Below are 19,428 nucleotides of genomic sequence, written 5' to 3'. Positions count from 1 at the left end.
TATTTCAACTTAAAAATGATATTGTAATAATGTAATCAGTTTATTCCGCATGATTTAGCCCTCTGTTTTTTCCTGTATGTCATGTGCGGGGCTCCGTATTATTTGAAAACAGTGTTGCTTAATAATTTAGTGAAAACTTTTATACATGTTTTTAAATATTTGTATTAACATACTTTTTTATGAATTGAAAGTAACAATGTAAAAGCTCGTCAGACAGTCCTCCATAGATCCTGACTGACCTGACTTGTTCAGCTGAACAGTGACGCTGTAATCAGTTTTTTTGCCAGGTTGAGCTGGAAATGTTCATTTATCCAGTCTGAGATTTGTTTAGGATTTAGGTCCATGTAGGATCAACAGACTGGAGTGAGCTGGGAGTCATGTAGTGGAAGAATGATAGCACCCCACCAAGTGATGTATATTTAGATGAGAAGGGGGCTACAAAAATGTCAGAACAAACCATTTTCTGATGGTGGTTGATTTAGAACGAGGATCTTTAATCAATTTATATTGTATATGCAGATTTCTGTAGCATACACAATGCATTTATATAAATTCTAATAACTGCAATGACAATGTTTGAAAACAATGTTAAAAGCCATGATGTATTGTACTGTTCTGATCATATATAGATCAGTGCTCTGCCTCCATCTACTGGTCAACTATCAAACCATCAGATTTCTTTCTATTTATTCAGTAGAGTCAGTAACATGTGATGGTTTGAAAAAAAATCTAGAATTTTGTAATATAAATTTGTAACAGAAATATCTATTTGTAATAGGCTATGTATTATTATTAATGTGTGTATATATATATATATATATATATATATATATATATATATATATATATATATATATATATATATATATATATATATATATATATATATATATATATATACATACATAGTACAGACCAAAAGTTTGGACATATATATATATTTGTTTGGATATAATTTCAGTATTCAATTAATATTTGCTGAAAATATGTGAAGCACAGTTGATATTAATGACAGCTTTGAATGATATATTAGTCTTTTCAGTTGCCAGAGGCTTCAGCTTCTCTGATGAAGTCACTGGCCCGGATTCACGTGAATGCAAATAAATCAATTCATCTGACTCTGGGACCGCTGTAATAGGCTAGCACTGAGAACTCTCTCTCTCTCTCTCTCTGGATACATGTATGTACATAGAAACATTACGTAAACTCCAAATAAGTTTTGTGTTGTTTAAAAAATAATAATAATAAAATTGTAATAAAATATTTCAAACGTTAAAACAACAACATCTCAGCAGGAGAAAACATCAACAAATAAATGAATAATTAAGTGATGACAAAAATGAGAGAGAGAGAGAGAGAGAGAGAGAGAGAGACCGGGGCGGCTGCCTCAAACACACAACACTGTCTTTCAGTCATCGAAGAAGAGTTCCTGTACACGAAAACGGTAGGTTTTTCATGTCATTTAAAACCATTCCGAAACTTTATGCTTTTCAGTGGAGTTTAGATTAAAAGATTAAACAGCTGTAACGTCTGTATGTCTTATGCTAGAGCGTCATAGCATTTTAAACTGCAATTCAGTATCATTTCACGTATCATTTTTAATTTATTGAAGTTTTTTGTCAAGCATGCATTGTTAAAAAAAAAAAACTTTATAAATGTATTGATTTATAGGCTAAGTTTATTTGTAATTCTATGTATTTTTTATGCTTAGCTTATAGCAAGTGAATTACATTGGATATGTATTTCCTGCTGTAAACATCCTGTCTAAATTAAATAACACAAATCTCTCATGGATGTAAGTACATAAAGATAATCAAATATCCAGGGATTTCAACATCCAAATTAGACGCAAACAAAACAACAGTCTTACTGTGAGTTGCATACTGTGTTTAACAAAGTTTCTGTATGGAGATGAAGAGATGTATGAGGTCTGCTCAAAGCTCTTGTTCTGTAAATACTGTGATTGTGCTCAGACATTTTTCTCTGTGGTGGGAGTGTCCAGTGTCCATTGTGCATTAGTAACCCAGAGCGAATTACCAAACATCTTATTTCATTTTTCCATCAATGAAGGGCAAAAGAATGACATCACCAGATAGTCCAGGAAAGAGCATACTGCTCACTCACGGGGTGCTGCTGGTGCCATCCGGTATTACTGTGCCTCTAAATTATTGATTAGGTCTAAATCACTGGGGCTACAGATCCCTGGTAAAACGCACGCTCTCTTTATATCCGAGGTATAGAAAATGGACGATCATTTTGTGTCTTGTGCCACTGTCTAAGCCCCTCATAATGAGATACCTGACAGGTAGATGAAAGGCTTGGGAGGATCCCCTAACCTTTACCATCAGAGTTGTGTTCTGCCGGGCACAAATGCCAGCATCAAATCTGACAAAAAAAAAAGATCAGCACACACCCAGCAGCATTATCTATATTATTTGTCAAGAAATCTGTGTTGAGATAGGGACTAAATGGCAATAGGTTCAATATTAAAATGAACAAACCATGTGCAATCACACACATATTTAATCCTCAAGCTCTGCTTGTCCTTGTGACCTTCTTCTGGATGTATGGGGAAAATTAATAAATAATTTTTTTGTAAAACAACTCAAATGTTTTACTAAATTCACTTGACCTAATGAAAACACAGTAGGCAAATATTACTAACTCTATCAGTAAATTAGATCACTTCAAAAATCCAAAATGATTGTATTCTATTGCAATTATATAGACCTATTGTTTATAAATGGGGTGTAAGTAATATAAGTTAAGCAATAATAAGTAAGTTGTAATTTTGTTTATAATCACTTCTTATAAGATTAGGAAATATGTTAAATAAAATTTTCCAGCCATTAAATTGGCATCAAAACAAAAGAAAAATAAAGGTTAAGACTATAAGATATTAAATATTTTACAATTGTTAATCATATTATCATTTTAATTATATTGTGTGATATCATCCCACAGAAAACTGAACTTCATCTTTTATTGTAGAATAAAAGTGCCAAAATGGGAAATGGATCGATGAAGCTGAACCCTCTTAAGCAGGTCAGTGGCTCCGCCAAATCCAAAAACAATGGAGAATCAAGCTCGGTTTCTCAAGTTCTCAGAGTTAGAGTGGAAGAATTGGAGAGTCAACTAAAGAAGAAGGATGAAGACTTGAATGCCAAAGAGCTTCAGATCAAACATCTAGAGGAGCAGCTGGCCCTGCAGAGACAGACCATCTCAGAGATCTCTGACACCTTGAGGAACAAGTGTCTACAGCTCAGCAAGCTCCAGGATGCACTGAAGAATCAAGGGGAGTTAGGTCTTCTGCCATCACCTATCAAAGAAAAGGTCAGTCAGTGTCTCACTGGCCTGCTCAGAGATACCCTCAACAGGAGGAAAGGAGCAAAAGCTGGAGTTTCTGCAGAACCTTCATCTAGAACATATGATTCCAGTGGTATCCCAAAGTTCTACTTTGAGAGTGCACGAGTCTGGAAAGAACAAAGGTGAGAGATCTGCCTTATGCTCTGCTTTTGATCACAAAGACAATTCCTAACTTAGTTTGATTGGCAGTTGTGGTCATGGTAGTTGTGTTTACTTAAGCAAAATGAGAAGAGAAGAAAGGATAGCAGTATTTTATTATATTTCCTGTTACCTTTAATGGTCATGCAATAATGTGTATGTGCTATATACTATGTTTGTGTATTTGAACAGGAATATTCATTATTGTATCAAGCATCCTCAAAGAGCTAAAATAGATGTGCCATTTTTTTACGTTGGTAATTAGTCAGTGTTTTTCATATGCTAAGCTTATGGGAGACCGTGTGCGTAGATGCTCATTATGTCAGGAGGCTTAAGTTGGTTTAATCTGCCTGCAAAACACCATGCTGAGATTCATTATCTTGTCTCTGTTCTAACACTGAAAATGAAACAACTGGTGCGCTTCATAGCGTCAACTGTCCAACTGGTCTTTCTTTAATAACATGAAGATTTACATTACCACTATCACAGTTTCAAGCTAAACAGTATTCTTTTCATTTTTCTTTCTTCCTCTTCTAACAAATGTGTTTCTAACAGTATAAAGAAGCTCCTCACAGATGCTTTGAATAAGAACCAGTATCTGAGAAGACTTGAAGTGCAACAGGTCAAAGACATGGTGGAGTGCATGTATGAGAGGACGTACCATCAGGGAGAATACGTCATTAAACAAGGAGAGCAGGGAAACCACCTGTTTGTGCTTGCAGGTAGAAAATTGAGTAAATGATTGTATTTTTCCATTATAATCACTGACTAGGCATTAATATGAAGATAATACTGTACATGGAACCCAGTTTTAGTCATTAGCTACCACCATTCAGAATAAATCACAACTGTTTTCTCTTTATGAATAGGACAAACCAAAATGAATGAAGGTGCAAAAAACACAAATTGTGTTAAAGTACTGTTTTCGCTTACAGATGGCAAACTAGACGTCTTCCAGCACAGCAAGCTGCTCACATCGATAGCAGTCTGGACCACATTTGGTGAATTAGCCATCTTGTACAATTGCACCAGGACTGCCTCAGTCAAAGGTGAAGTATTTCCTTTGTGCTCCATACTATTTCTCTCAATGAGCTGTTTCTGACAAACATGTTATATAATTGGTTAACAGAGAATTCAATGGTCCCTGCATGGCAGCTCTGGGGGTTTATTTCATGCTGTGACCATGCATTGGCCTCATGAAGCCACAGGCGATCAAATAAACACCAGCAAGAACTAAAACAAGATTGTTTTGTCTTGTAGCCTTAATCTCATTGGTTTGGCTCTAATTTTGTTTGTTTGTTTGTTTGTTCGCGTGGCCGGATGTCAAATGCCTGTTCTTTTATTTCCACTCCTAAGAAAACAGAGATATGTGGTAAAACATGATTTTTACCAGTAATGTTAAACTATAAGTCATTATATTTCAGTGGTTAATTCTTAATCTGACCGTTTATTCCTCTACCATAAAATGTAATCACTTCCTATTGGTCCTATTGGAAGCAGCTGTTGTTTCTTGGTTACTGAACCACTGAAGTTTAAATGGATGCCACTGAGCGAGGCACGAGGACGCTTACCTGCTGTTTTGTTGTGATCGCAGCTGCCAGCAATGTGAAGACATGGGCCCTCGATCGAGAAGTCTTTCACAACATCATGCGGATGACTGCCGAGGCTCGACACGAGCAATACCGCAACTTCCTGAGGAGGTAATCCAAACTGCTCATCCCTCCCGCTGTTTACTGCGCTGTCCTACCACATAATGTGTAGCCAAGCTTTAGCTGGACCAGAAAACATCAAAGAGTGGTTCTTGCATGACATGTCGTGGAGATCAAATAAAGCTAGGCTTTTTTTGGGTGGCATTAGTCATGTTATTAATAATGAAGGTCAGTTTGATGGCCTTCATGGTCTGGTACAAGTGAACTCTGTGACCTTGCTTATGTAACTATCAGTTTAAATAGCAAACATGACAGGAGGAAAATGCAGTAATTCAATTTGAGGGCTCTTGAAGACATTCTAATAAGAAAAGATTGAGAGATACGATCTTAGATTAAATAAACACAAATGTTCTCCATAACCATCACTTCATTCCGAGTTGAAGGGGAAGTCTTAAATTGCTTGTATTAGTTTAGCCATATAACAGTCATAGATCAAAATAAATAAAGAAACCAATGTATTTTATGACCAATGAACACTGGACTGATTTCATGTTGCGTTAAATGCGTAAGAGACACAAATGGCAAAAGTTATATTTAGAAAATCAACTGATCTTGCAACTGTTCTAACATTTTATTTAATTATTTTTTTTTATTTTTAGTGTTTCACTTCTTGCCAGTCTACCTGGGGACAAACTAACTAAGATTGTGGACTGCTTAGAGGTGGTAAGTAAAACCTTTTAGCATTAATAATGCTAAAAAAGAAAAATAACCAGTCCTCTCAGATCCAATATATATCCATCTGTGGTGAATACTTGTTTTCAAATGTCTAGATCCAAAGGGACAAAACAGTGTTGATATTACATCTTTCTTCACCCTGGCCCAGTATATTGTTACCATACTTATTTGACTAAGGCTGAGCGAAGTGTTCACTCCAATTGAGGGGACGAGTGATTTGTTAAAGATGTTTGTAGCAGCCAGTACAGGCTGCTGACTGATTTATTCCATTTCACCATGAGGGGCCAAAAGTGAGTTTTTCTGAAAGAGTGTGGGCTTTGTCAACTCAGTGTCAAATAAGCCTCCTCATGTTCTTCCATGCTGAAAAAACGTCAAGGACATTCTTCTGGGGTCGAATGGGAGAATGTCGTTATTCAATCACTCCGATGGAGTTGATTATATTCCCCTCTCTAGGGGTAAGGAAGCAATGTAACCCAATAGTGGCCCAGATGTTTTGGACTGAAACATGCAGATAATGTGGAACTCTATCATTTAACAGTGAGGAATGGAATGCAGACGGGACGCTTGGAGCAGACAAATGTTTTGAGACCCTCAGAGGAGTGTGGCATGCCTAGAGAGATTCTCTAATGAAACGGCAGAGCTCTGTCAGAAAGACAGTTGGGGATGGAGATCACGTGAGAACCTGGACCAGCGAAACCTGCCTTGGAATGTCTCTGACGGACAATGTTCTAGAATGTTTAAATGATTACGTTTGGAACTCAGGTTTCAGTTTCTTTTCAAACGTTCCATTCCACTGTAAACAGAACATCATTGTTGCAAAAAAATTGATCAGCTCAGTCATTTAGTTCAATGCAACAGGTTTTGTTATTTATTATAAAGAAGTTGAACTGAAGTGTTATCTTAATGTCACTAATCCAATTTCCAACTGCTTTTAATGTGAAAACACACTTTAGTAAGTTTGTAAAGTACGCAAGCAGTAAATGTAGGAGGCATATCTACTTATATCACTGTAGAAGCAGACATGGCGTCCTTCCTGTTGTCTCCCTGGGGGGATCTCTCCGGGAATATGACGGCACTGGCTTGATGGTAAAATCAATAGCTAAATGAGTTTTGTCTTGTGTTTCCTGATCAGGAGTATTATAATAAAGGAGACTACATCATCCGAGAAGGAGAAGAAGGAAACACCTTTTACATAATTGCCAATGGAAAGGTAAATTGCTATATATTATCATCAGTTTGTTTAGTTAGTCTTGGTTCTGTGCATGTATTGCATTAGTGTATTATGCTTAACACTGAATTGTTTCTCATTCCATGGGGTTGCTTAAAATAAAATACAAACACATTTCAGATGGAGGTTGATGTGATCATTACCCATTTCCTCCTTCCCAGAAGCTTTTAGTAATAATAGCCCTTTTTTCAAGCCCACTGAATACAAAAGGTACATTTCTTAAGTATTTATTACTACCCAGTATAGAGGTTATGCTATACACCAAAAACAAAACAAAAAGTGATTTAACCCACTCGAAGCACCATTTTTCCACTCCTCTGACCCTCATGGACTGTGGGAGGTCGAACGCTTTCAGATAAATCAGTAATTCGACACTGAAGGGGTTAAGAGACAGGACTCTCCACTGGGAAGCAACAGGAACTGTTTAGCATGAGCTAGTCAGGCTTGGATCCCCTGTTGATTTCTTCTTTGCAGTCGCTCAAAATGGAGCAGGGAGGAAGATGTTTTACTGAGGGGGAGAGAATTGAATTACCGGAAATGATGGTTCTTGTCAGCCTGTCGCCATAATGTCCGAGAACGTGTCAGGAATTATGCCATTAGTGCCCGCCACCAAAAACGGGCAACCAGAAAGGTCAAGAAGGTCATCGTGGTTTTGAATGAATCGAATTCATTTTTTCCGTGTCATTATTGTTGATTACACACAGTATGTGATGCAGCATCTCAACACACACAAAATCTATATAATTAAAAACAGATTCGGACTATTAATCCAAATGCAAAATACAGATCATAACCCATACATTTGTTCTCTTAAACTGGTTAGAAATGTAACGTCTGTCTTTCTGTGCTACCCAGATTCAAGTCACACAGAGCACACAGGATCATGAAGAGCCTCAGATCATCAACACCTTGGGGAAAGGGGATTATTTCGGAGAGAAGGCCCTCATCAGGTGCTGTCCTTCTTCAATCCCCAGCTCAATTCTCATCTGCCCACTTTAATCCTGTTTCAGTAACCTTTTGGTGTATGAGGACTTTTTGTATTATTGCAGTAGCAGAGAGCAACTATGTCTTTTCGACGTGTATTTGACTTAACACAATATTATTACAATCAAATCCACAGAACTGTCATTTTAGGAGCCATTTTTAGCTCAGTTTATGTCTAATGCCCTTAACATGTGCTTCGTCAAACCACAGCGATGATGTCAGATCTGCGAACATAATCGCAGACGAGGATGGTGTGGAATGCCTTGTCATTGATCGCGAGTGAGTTCCCATTTCAAGATCATCACAGAGATGCTTCTGATTTGTTTTGTACTCGCTGACAGTAACAGTGGTCTTTTCTTAGAACCTTCACTCAGACTGTTGGGACTTTTGATGAGCTTAAAAAGTACCTCCAGAGCTATGTGGAGAATTTAACACGGGACGATAAGAAGAGAAATGCTAAGTAAGTACTAGCTGTTTTTTTTTATTTTATAATCTTAATGACCTCTACATTGTGCTGTCAAACAGTGTTTTCAAGTGAGTATATCCACCAATCTCCAATTGACAGAATATAACTCATAGAATTAATAACATTTACATATGCACATTTTACTTTTTAGATTTAAGTATTTGAATCCCCAGTCCACAGTGAGGTCCAAAATGACTTTACCAGCAGAACAATGGTCATTGTCACAAATTTGCTCATTTACGGTAATTATATTCAATGAAATTCATTCAGGAGGTCAGGAAGCTGCACTCCTCCCACCACCCCAGTGTCACATGACATGATAGAGCTGAAAGAGCGAGAGAGCAACTTTGCATCCACTATATCCTTCAGCTGCCTCGAGGTTATTTCCACGCTGGGAGTTGGAGGCTTTGGCAGAGTTGAACTGGTTAGAAGCTTGTTGACAATAATCCCATGTCCTCTTCATCATTTTAAACATTTCTATGAAGGGAGGGAATAATATGAGCAATAATGATGTCAGTTTTGCTCTAGGTCAAAGTGAAAAATGAGAATGCGACGTTTGCTCTGAAATGCATCAAGAAACGGCACATCGTGGATAACAGACAGGAAGAACACATTTACTCCGAGAGGAGGATCTTGCTTGAGACCAACTCTCCTTTCATTGTGAAGTATGTTCATCTGGTGTTAGTAATGCCTGTTTAGTCTCGTGAGTTTGAGGAAATATTGGAACATCTTCAAAATAATAATTGAACTTCAGTGTTGCTTTTAAAGAGACACTCACGAATCAAATGTAGAGAGAAGGATCATAAACAAATAAAAGAGAAAAGCCAGTGGCAGTGAGTGTTTCGATCTAATCTCTACATTTTTCACTTTAGGATGTACCGCACTTTCAAAGACAGCAAGTATGTGTACATGCTGTTGGAGGCATGTTTGGGTGGAGAGATCTGGAGTCTTCTTAGAGACAGGTACGCTCCATTTCAAGTGGTCAGTGTTCAGTGGTTTAAGACATAAGCTGAACGTGTCTCTGTTTTAATACAGAGGGAGTTTCGATGAATACACTGCCAAGTTCTGTGTGGGCTGCGTAACAGAGGCCTTTGACTACCTACACAACAATGGCATCATATACAGAGACCTGAAGCCTGAGAATCTCATGCTGGACACAGATGGATACATCAAGCTGGTAAGCTCCTCTGCTACATCAGTCAGCCTTGCTCAGTAAACTCAGTGCAGCCAAATCGATTGCAAGGATCTTTTCTCAGGTGGATTTTGGCTTTGCTAAGAAGCTCAAGTGTGGCCAGAGTACCTGGACGTTCTGTGGGACTCCAGAGTATGCTGCGCCTGAGATCATTCTCAATAAAGGTCACGGTCTCAGTGTGGACTTCTGGTCTCTTGGAATCCTGATCTTTGAACTTCTCACAGGAAGGTTTGCATCAACTTAAGTTTTCATGTTCTTGTCATGTGGAAGACATTTCTTAATACATATGCATATGAAAAACTATCATATTGTAACATATTTGATCTGATTGTTCCTGAAGCCCCCCCTTTACTGGCTCAGATCAGATGATTATATACACATTAATTCTGAAAGGAATTGAGAAGATGGACTTGCCTAAAAAGATCACCAAGAGGCCCGGTGACCTTATTCGAAAGCTGTGCAGGTAGGATCATGGATCGATTTAATGTCTTTTACATGTTTTTTGAACCTATAAACTATAATCTGATTTTGCTGTCCTCTTTCTTTCATGAAGACAAAACCCTTCAGAGCGACTGGGGAATTTGAAGAATGGAATAACTGATATTAAAAAACACAGGTGAGACTACAACAGTCACATTCTGCTGCTGTTTGACTAAAGAATGTCCTCAAAGGTTATTTGAAATACTCATCTCGTACATAAGAACCAAATATTAATCAGAGAGCGTTTAAAAAAGCACAGTATGCTTGGTTTTTCACAGTGATGGCAGCTCAAATAACCCAAGATATCTTGATTTATTGTTCCACCAAGTCACACTGAGGATGTTTTAAACAGTTTCCATCATGTTAGGAAACATTACACTTGCATTTAACTTTCTGAAAGCTGGGCATCAAAAAACACTCATTTTTAAATCTGTGTCATTGTCACCTACATTGTACATACATTTGACAATGGTGATTTAATTCATGATGTTGCTTTTTGGTGTTTTAGATGGTTTACAGGATTTAGCTGGAGTGGTCTGAAATCCAGAAGTCTGATATCACCACTTAAAAGAGAGGTACAACACACCTACATTACCTGGACAGAGTTTATCTTAGAGGAATATTTATGTCATATGAGATGACATAGGCCTATATAATACCAAATATTATAATATCTTTATATATATAGATTTTACAATCACCAAGGTTGCAATTAAAAAAAATGTAAAGAGTGAAATTATTACAATTGAAAATAATTTAAAAATGTAATTTATTCTTGTGATGGCCAAACTGAATTTTCATCAGCCATTAATTCAGTCTTCAGCGTCACATGATTCTTCAGAAATCATTCTAAAATGCTTATTGTCGAATATAGTTGCAATGTTTAATATTTTTGTGGAAACTTTTGGAACACTTTTTTTTTTCTTTAATGAATAGAAAGTTTCAAAGAACAGCAATTTATTTTTACAATAAATAATAATAATAATTATATATATATACCGTATTTACCGGACTATAAGTTGCACTTTTTTTTCATAGTTTGGCTGGTCCTGCGACTTATAGTCAGGTGCGACTTATTTATCAAAATTAATTTGACATGAACTGAGAGAAATTAACCAAGAGAAAACATTACCGTCTACCGTCGCCAGAGGGCGCTCTATGTTGCTCAGTTCTCCTGTAGTCTACACTGAAGACATAGCGCGCCCTCTGGCGGCTGTAGATGGTAATGTTTTTTCTTGGTTCTTGGTTCTAAATAAATGCGACTTGTAGTCCAGTGTGACTATTATATATATGCTTTTTTCCCTCATCATGACGTATTTTTGGACTGATACGACTTATACTCAGGTGCGACTTATATACGGTATATATATATATATATGTACTGTATATTACTGACACAGTAATATACATTAATGTATCAGAATTTATCCTTGTTTTTCTCCAGGTGAAGGGACCCACTGACCACAGTTACTTTGACAGTTATCCTCCTGAAGATGAAATCCCTCCAGATGAAACGTCGGGTTGGGACACAGACTTCTAACTGACCTCTCAGTGCACCCATGTGTTCAAACAGTGTGAGTTAAACAAAACTCTTCTCCAACATGCCAGCCTTTCTTCCAAGGAACCTCAGACCATTAAGTCACCAGAAGCAGTGTATGTGCCACAACAATGGACTCGTTGACCGGAGACTGCTGTTAGTGCTGTGGGAGGACAGACATAAGAAGGGAATTGTTTCACTGGGAAATATACTCATACATTGTGAAGATAAACGTTGCTGTATTTGACTGAGATGTCAGAGCAGGATCAGTTTGTGAGAATGATGTAGCCAGGGCATCAACCACTGGTAATATTTACCTTTAGAAGTGCAGAAGGGTTAGTGGTTTGTCACGAAGGTGAGATGTTCCTGGTGATGTCACATATTTGAGCTCCTGAAGGTAATAACCACCTGTGACTGTGAATGCCACTGATGAAGTTTCAAAGGTTAACCTCAGCGGGTGACTGGCACAATTCAAGCAGAGATATGTGAAGAGTATTTTTAGTGAGTTTTCCTAGAGTTTGAGTATTTCAGGTGACTGTAACTTCTGCACCTGAGCCAAATATGTTTGTGCTGATGTAATGCTTGGTGCTTGCTTAATTTATCCTTGTGAATAGGAAAAATGTTTCATTTTTAGTGTGAGAATTAAAATCTTTATTTAGTCATTCTACAAGCTATTTTGCAATAATTGTAAATAAAAAAATGTCTGTTGAAATGTACAATTTTGTTCCCAGCAGGCGTCAGTGAACTCTAGTGATTTGTAAGTGAGAATATCTATTAAATAATGGAGTTTGATGTTTGTGTGGTAACTTTCCAGTCCTTATCGACCCATTAAGCCATTTACATCAAGTTCCATGATGCAACAGTCTCAACATGTTTTTGATTGCATAACAATGCAATCGATATTCAGTAAAGCTGTGCTGGAGTCCTTCAAATCATGACAGATAAACACGTGGCTACATAATTCTTAACACTTTATTGAGTTTTCTTTGAATGGTCTGCCAAAAGGGCTTCTTTCAACTAAAGAGATGTGTTACAAAAATAAGCATTCGTACTCATTCGAGTCATGTGATTGCTTCCTTTTGCACCCCTGTCTGACCTTTGTGCGGCAAAGCTCCATGAATATTTAAAGAAGCCCCTCTGCGCTTCACAAAATTAAGATACAGAAGGCATCATACAGAAAATAAATAAATGCTTTTAAAGGTCATTTCCATATACAAATATAATTTCTTATGAAGCTTATAGTACAAAGCACATCCTTTCACCTACATCCTAACATTTACAAAACGCACAGTGTGGTGGAAGCCTTCCAAAAAATATATTACACAAATATAAAGGCGTGCTTTACATAGTGTTTCTTGATGTATGTGTTATATATTAAGATAATAGCCCACTTTAACATATATGTGTACATTTCTCTGTTGTCTATAGGTTGAATTTACATCAACAAGTAACCCCAGCTTGAATGCACCCCGTTTCTGAACATGCAGCTTACGATATGACATTGCTTTACTTCTATGCTAATTTCAAAGTAAAAACAGAACAAAATGTATCATTACAGAACAGATAATCACATTTTATCCAAACAAACTGGTAGACTAAAAATATTCTGCCAAAATAAAACATTACATAAGTTACACTCATCTTTGTGAAATAGAAATATTCTAGTAGAATATTTTTATGTATGATGGTAAGGCACTTTATATAGGCATTGTTATGTTAAAGAGAAACAGGCTTATTATAACCTACATACAATTTTCTTAATCATCTTCCTGAACATATCATCTGAAGCATTTCTCAGTTTGAGATCTATTTGCAGTTTTCAGAGGAACAGCAGACAAGTTTTTCACGTGAAACAGAACGCTTGCGTACTCATTATGAATTTGGCTAAATGTGAGGATTCAACTTGTATTAGTAGGTCAGATGGAAACATGATTGAACATATTTACAAATTGCAAGTAAAAAAAAAAGCCTGACTGAACAAAGTTAAGTTTACAAAACGTGATGTAACACTATTACATGTAAGCTCGTAACAATGCACATTTTCAGAGAAAATAAATATATATATATATTTTCTGAAGATTAAAGACATTCATTACAGAATCACCCAGAAATTAAACACTGTTTTAAGCTTAATGTGGAAAACTGAATATGAAACTTATATAGGTAATAATTTTAATATAAATCTTTTTTTTATTTATTTATTTTATTTTTTAAGTCCTCTTTCAGCACATTTGGGCTCTGGAGTAAAGTCTACCTCGGTTTAGCAGCCATAGAATATGAACGATGAGAGTCAGTCAATTCCTCTGTAGCAAAATATATAGCTATAATAAATGACAGATCATACAAACTGTACAGAAACATGATGGATGACAGCAAATGTTTGTCCCTGTATGCTTAACTGCTGAGGTTATAGAAACATGAGAATTTCCTGGTCAAACGCAGACAGACAGTCTCTTCGTATGCTCATATCTCTAGTGATGCATAAAGCCTCCTGCTAACAGTAATGAATTCCTTCTGGAAAAGCAATTTGCTCTTCACAATCCTTAAAGCTGGAGATAGTTCTTCAAGGGTTATGAAACGAACATCTTCAGTCTTTCTTCCAGTGCAAAAATTTGGAATCGGTTTAAGGAAGGAAGGCTGTGAAAGAGACCAAAGCGTTTACCGACAGGCACAGGAGTCCACTGTCATATTGGGGTAGACCTTGAGGACCACGTTCTTGTCTTCATCAAAGAAGAGGATGCTGAGGGAAGACATCTTCTCTGGTACACAGCAGGGCTCTGGGATGCCGGGGACCACCCCCACCGCCCGCACGATGCTCTGAATGGTGGCGTGGTTTGAAGGTTTCAAAGACTGGAGGAGGTCACAAGAGCAAGAGGTTAGACATTTTTCAGAACCTGTTACTGTGTTTTGGACTGTACAGTTTGTTTTTGATAAACCAGTCAGAAGCACTGGCTCTCACTAAACTAAAGGGTGAAGTAAAACATTGTGGATTCACTGTCTGTGAAAAGAAACTGGTTAAGAATCATTTGAAAAGCAAAGCAAGCATGATAGAAAAAGCCATATTAAAAAATAGCTAAATTAAAGATTAAATAAAATAAAATGTAAACAGTAGAAAAAAATACATAAACATAAAGCTTAATGAAATTAGAAATGTTGGTGCTTTTGCAACTAATGAATACTATCAATATGAATACTAAAATTACTAAAACTATAAATACATTTTTAAATAAAATAAATGAAAATAAAAAAAGACAAAAGAGCATAACAAAATAACTAACTAAACAAAAAAATAAACTGTATCGAAAAATATTGGTAATGCACCAGTGTTACAATTCTGGCCAATAACCAATAAATTGTAGATATTAAAATGCTATACTATTTTATCTAAATAAATTAGTTATAAAAGACTAACAATCAACCATTTTTACAGGTGAATGTGAGTTTAGCCATTATAATGTTCATTATGATAAATGGATAATTGTTTTGAGATTTGCTGAAGATGACATTTAATTATATTATTAGGACTATTAGACAATGTTAATAAATGGGCACTATTAAACCTCCACTGACACATAATAAAAAAATCACAAATTTGCTAATACAAAATTAAGTTACTTCTTATCTGAAAGGATGGTAAGAGGGTTATCCACATATTTTAGAATATGAAACAAATGCATCTTGGTTTTGTATAATCAGCTCTACTACATAAACATAAACTTCAGTAAACTCCCACATAACTGAAGTAAATAAGACTTCCTGTTTTTTTTTTTATTCATTGGTAGCAACATCTTAAAGTGGCAATGGGCAGGTTTTGTGATGAAGAATGACAAATGGTGTGATAATGGAAGTTGCCCACAGTGTTGAGCGGAATGATTTACAGCTGTTCTCCTGACTGCCACTAGGTGGTGCTTATAAATCACTTCTCTTCATGCCTGTCTCTGTCTTTTTCCCCACTGCTTGCATTGCTTATTCACTTCTCAAGTAGATTGTCTCACAACAAATTTGAGTTGTGCCAGTAAACTAAATGGGTGCTTAATTTTTAGACAAATCCAGCTCATTTTCAACAAAAAATGTGTGGAACCATAAATAAACAACGTACCTTTGGCATGGGGAACTGACATGACCCTGAGCAGTAGTATGCATCAAAAGACTTGGGGGAGATAATCCACTCGCTCCAGCCGATATCTGCAAAGTCAACCTTCAAATATCTGCGAGCACAGTTCTTCGGCTCGTTCCACTGCTTCTTACGCGCTTTCTTAATGGTCTGCTCATCGAACTGCAGGAGAGGGGTCTTGAGCCGTGGATTCTTGCGAGGCTTCTTGCGAGGGCGCTTGACTGGTTTACTCTCCACTGGATCATAAGGGCTGGTCTCATCCCATGTAGGTATCTCATAAGGGTACTCTGGGCCTGGAAGCTCATTGTTCTGTAGCGGCAGCAGGATATTGGCAGACCGCTTGGTCCGATGTTGTGAGGAGGCACTGCGATTATGTATTTCGAGCATGTGAAGATTAGGCACCAGTCTGTTTTTGTGTCTCTGCAGGGTGGACACGACACTCTCAGGCTCTGAGATAGCCGAGTCATTTGCATAGACCAGAATGTAAGGAGACCTATCTGACAAGAGTTTCTTCCAAGGATGATGTCCTTTTGAGTCAATGTCAATGCCTATGAGAAGCTGGTCGTGTCGCTTGGCTTGGTTAACTACACGAGTAATGTCTTTCCACTGCCATGATATGAAGTCCTGGTACATTGTGGAGATGTTAATGGAGAAATGGCCGACTGTTCTGGTGGTGTTATCCACATAACTAAAGCTCCAGACATCAAGGTGAATATGACCTTGTCTTCTGAGGTTATGGTGAGCGCAACTTTTGTGCCTTGTGCATCTATGGCTGCTGTTGTGCAGGTCACCAATGTAGTAGTGCAGCGTTGCTGAGAGAATGTCCTCAGACTTAGTGAGGGAAGTGAGGTTGAAGATCTGTAACTGCTTATTATTGATGGTCCCTAATAAGAAAAAAACAAGCAAACAATAATAATAATAAATAAACAACGTTGCATTACTATCACTCTTCGTCTGAAACTCATATTTCAGAAGACAAACTTTGTCTATGAATTTTTCATTGACATATATTCACTGAGTTTTAATAAAGATGATTTAGAAATCGTATGACAAGCATGATAAAACCAGAATTGAACACTAGGAGGCGATATGAATGTAGGACTGTGCTGCCATGTCCACTAGTCACAAGAAACTGGACTTGTTTTTTTTTTTAGTCTCTCATAAATGTGTAAATTCGCGTGTTGCGCTTTTGGTTGAGTTTTTTTTTCGAACTTTGCACGAACAATCGCTAAAACCTAGGATGCACTCTACATAACTTCATTAATAATCGTTCACTATTTAGTTTACCGTACATGTGCAAGAAAAATATTTATTCCGTGACTTAGATTGCTAGGTTATTTTTGTGAATGTAAAGTAACATCATTAAAAAGGCATTCGAGCTTGTTTTGACGAGAGATCTGGCAACACCGGCGCCTACGCGCTAAGCGTGAGCAAAGAAGCGCACTTCTCAGCACGAGCGAAAAGTTATAAAATAAATTTATATACAGTATATTAACATGACATTTTATTTTAAAACAACAGAACAGTAATCAAAATCGTTGAATCCACTTGCAAAACATTAAGACTCGTTTTACAACAGTTTTACAATCAACGAGTAACACCTCCGATGTAGAGTTGGTTCATGACGTTTATCGACATCTAATAACATCCGTTTTAAAGCCTTAAACGTATTATTTAACGTCTGAAAAGATTTATGAAACGCTATAGGATAAGCTATTCGCCTGGAGCTGCTGTCTCACGCAAATCAACAGGTGTAATAGCACCAACTGCAACACAAGCTTTTACAGAGTTAGGCTCCTTTAAGCTGTTATTTTTTATATATACAGGAGAAGTTAAGGATTGACTGACAGCCTCGGTGTTTTTTCATATTATATATATGGGGGAAAAAATATGCATTTTAAATTGAATGTAAACATGCTGTCACGCATCAAACTTTTTGGCGTTTTGTGGGAAAAAGTAAATTTCGATAAAACAATAAGGTGAGTAGGTCTATAAGAGATTTAGATTTTTGGGTGCACTTTACCTTTAAGAGATGAAGCTTAAAAATTGATAAACAGACCAACACTACACAAAACTAAAGTGGGCTTAGAGAAAAAGTGAGGTGGTATTACGACTCCATTACTCAATTTAGTCATTTACTATTAAATGAATTGAACACCTACCCAAATGCCCTTTGAAGCTGCGGACAGTGTTCCCGTCCTTGAGAAGGAACCCCGCGCTGGTGTATTTGGCGTAGAGCATCTGCATGTGTTCTGACAGCGTGTCCTGCTCGCTTTTCTTTGCTGGTTGCTTATGTTGTGCCTCCACTTTTTGTCCAAAATGCACGTCTTTTGAGAAACCCATGAAGGGTGGTTTAAGCACAGCACCGTATCCACAGCACAGATAACCCCATCCCAGCAGGAGGACAAACAGTCGTTGACAGCGATCCATGCTGGAGGTACGGGACTGCTGAAGCTGATCTAGGTGTAATATATCAGTGCTGAATGCGTTTCCAAACTCTTGTCTCTTGAGAGGGAGAGCATCACATGGACCCCCAAAATAAGGCAAAGACAGCGAGAAAAAGAAGGGGGAAATTTAGACTAGATGTCACTTTGGTGTACTCAAAATAGTCCATATGCAAGTTTCCTAAGATCGACGTTCCTGCAGCAGATATCGCAGTCCCTGTGCAAAATATGCGAGGATGCCAGTGTGAGTTTGATCTGTTGTAGTCCTGGTGGTCAGGCTTGATCCTCGGTTTTGTGTCTGAGCTTCGCTGTTCTCAGCCAATAGCGCCTCTTCCCTGCGTTCATTGAAGGTAAAGCTTGTTGCGCTAGTAATATATAGGGCTTATGGGAGCAGTCGGACAGTGTTGGTAATCCGACTGATTTCCGCGAATCGGTTCATTTGAACGGTTCTTTTCAAATAACCGGTTCACTGAACAGAGTGTGCTTTTAAGTCACCAGTCACCACGCGTTCCCTAACATCCATCTCTTTGTACTAGTTTTAAGAACGTTTATCATAAGCTCTGCTCACATTGTTAAAGTTATGATTCAGCTCACAAATCCACTTGGAAATTATACATGTAATTTGCATTTACACTAAATACAACTAAAGTTAATTCACATCACTTGGATGAAATAGTTTTGCGTTTAATAATAATTAATAATAAAACTGTCATACAATAAATTCTAAACTTCTATAGGCTACACAATCTTTTAATTTAGATATTTAGATAGTCGTAGACTCGTAGTAGGCTATTCACACACCATTGGTCAATACAAGGCTCTCTGGTCAATGATTCGGTTGTCATGTGCGAGTCGGACTTGTTCAAAATATTCATTCAGTCCAATTCAAGAACGAATCCCTTTTTGAACCTTATGAAGTGATTTACTGAAAAGATCCGATTCGTTTCTTTACAAAGAGAGAAATGCGCAAGGAAAGTTTACGTGACAAAAAGAAAGAATAATAGAGGAGTAACTATTTTTTCGCGATATATACAGCCTACCACACTGAAAATAGCTACACGACGTGGTAAATACATTCTTTATCGACACGTTTGG

General features: G+C 37.3%; 2 protein-coding genes across 2 annotated transcripts; one reads left to right on the top strand and one right to left on the bottom strand.

Moving 5' to 3' along the window:
* Positions 1-1,390: 1,390 nt before the first annotated feature.
* LOC113049125 (cGMP-dependent protein kinase 2-like) lies at positions 1,391-13,827 on the top strand. Its single transcript, XM_026211182.1, has 19 exons — positions 1,391-1,444; positions 2,992-3,488; positions 4,060-4,226; positions 4,440-4,553; positions 5,099-5,204; positions 5,813-5,876; positions 7,021-7,098; positions 7,972-8,066; positions 8,311-8,379; positions 8,462-8,560; positions 8,837-8,990; positions 9,095-9,231; positions 9,439-9,528; positions 9,602-9,743; positions 9,823-9,986; positions 10,099-10,221; positions 10,312-10,374; positions 10,747-10,813; positions 11,683-13,827. The coding sequence occupies exons 2-19, from the start codon at positions 3,007-3,009 to the stop codon at positions 11,776-11,778; spliced, it is 2,310 nt and encodes a 769-aa protein (XP_026066967.1). The 5' UTR covers positions 1,391-1,444; positions 2,992-3,006; the 3' UTR covers positions 11,779-13,827.
* bmp3 (bone morphogenetic protein 3) lies at positions 12,730-18,772 on the bottom strand. Its single transcript, XM_026211183.1, has 3 exons — positions 18,052-18,772; positions 15,875-16,773; positions 12,730-14,625 (listed from the first exon to the last, which is right to left on the bottom strand). Exons 1-3 carry the CDS (start codon positions 18,317-18,319, stop codon positions 14,434-14,436), a joined length of 1,359 nt encoding a protein of 452 aa, XP_026066968.1. The 5' UTR covers positions 18,320-18,772; the 3' UTR covers positions 12,730-14,433.
* Positions 18,773-19,428: the final 656 nt, after the last annotated feature.

The sequence above is a fragment of the Carassius auratus genome, chromosome 30 (assembly GCF_003368295.1).
Source record: "Carassius auratus strain Wakin chromosome 30, ASM336829v1, whole genome shotgun sequence".
Taxonomy (NCBI): Eukaryota; Metazoa; Chordata; class Actinopteri; order Cypriniformes; family Cyprinidae; genus Carassius; species Carassius auratus.
The sequence above is the reverse complement of the archived record's forward strand: the minus strand, read 5'-3'. Positions and strand labels throughout refer to the sequence as shown.

What these genes read in the sequence shown, in the direction of transcription:
- bmp3 (XM_026211183.1), bottom strand. Translation starts at nt 18,319, where the DNA reads ATGGATCGCTGTCAACGACTGTTTGTCCTCCTGCTGGGATGGGGTTAT. An exon ending in CAGCTTCAAAGGGCATTTGG is followed by an intron (nt 16,774 to 18,051) that starts GTAGGTGTTCAA and finishes TTTTCTTATTAG; the next exon opens with GGACCATCAATAATAAGCAG. An exon ending in GTCAGTTCCCCATGCCAAAG is followed by an intron (nt 14,626 to 15,874) that starts GTACGTTGTTTA and finishes GACCTCCTCCAG; the next exon opens with TCTTTGAAACCTTCAAACCA.
- LOC113049125 (XM_026211182.1), top strand. Translation starts at nt 3,007, where the DNA reads ATGGGAAATGGATCGATGAAGCTGAACCCTCTTAAGCAGGTCAGTGGC. An exon ending in CAGATGGATACATCAAGCTG is followed by an intron (nt 9,744 to 9,822) that starts GTAAGCTCCTCT and finishes ATCTTTTCTCAG; the next exon opens with GTGGATTTTGGCTTTGCTAA. An exon ending in ACTGATATTAAAAAACACAG is followed by an intron (nt 10,375 to 10,746) that starts GTGAGACTACAA and finishes TTGGTGTTTTAG; the next exon opens with ATGGTTTACAGGATTTAGCT.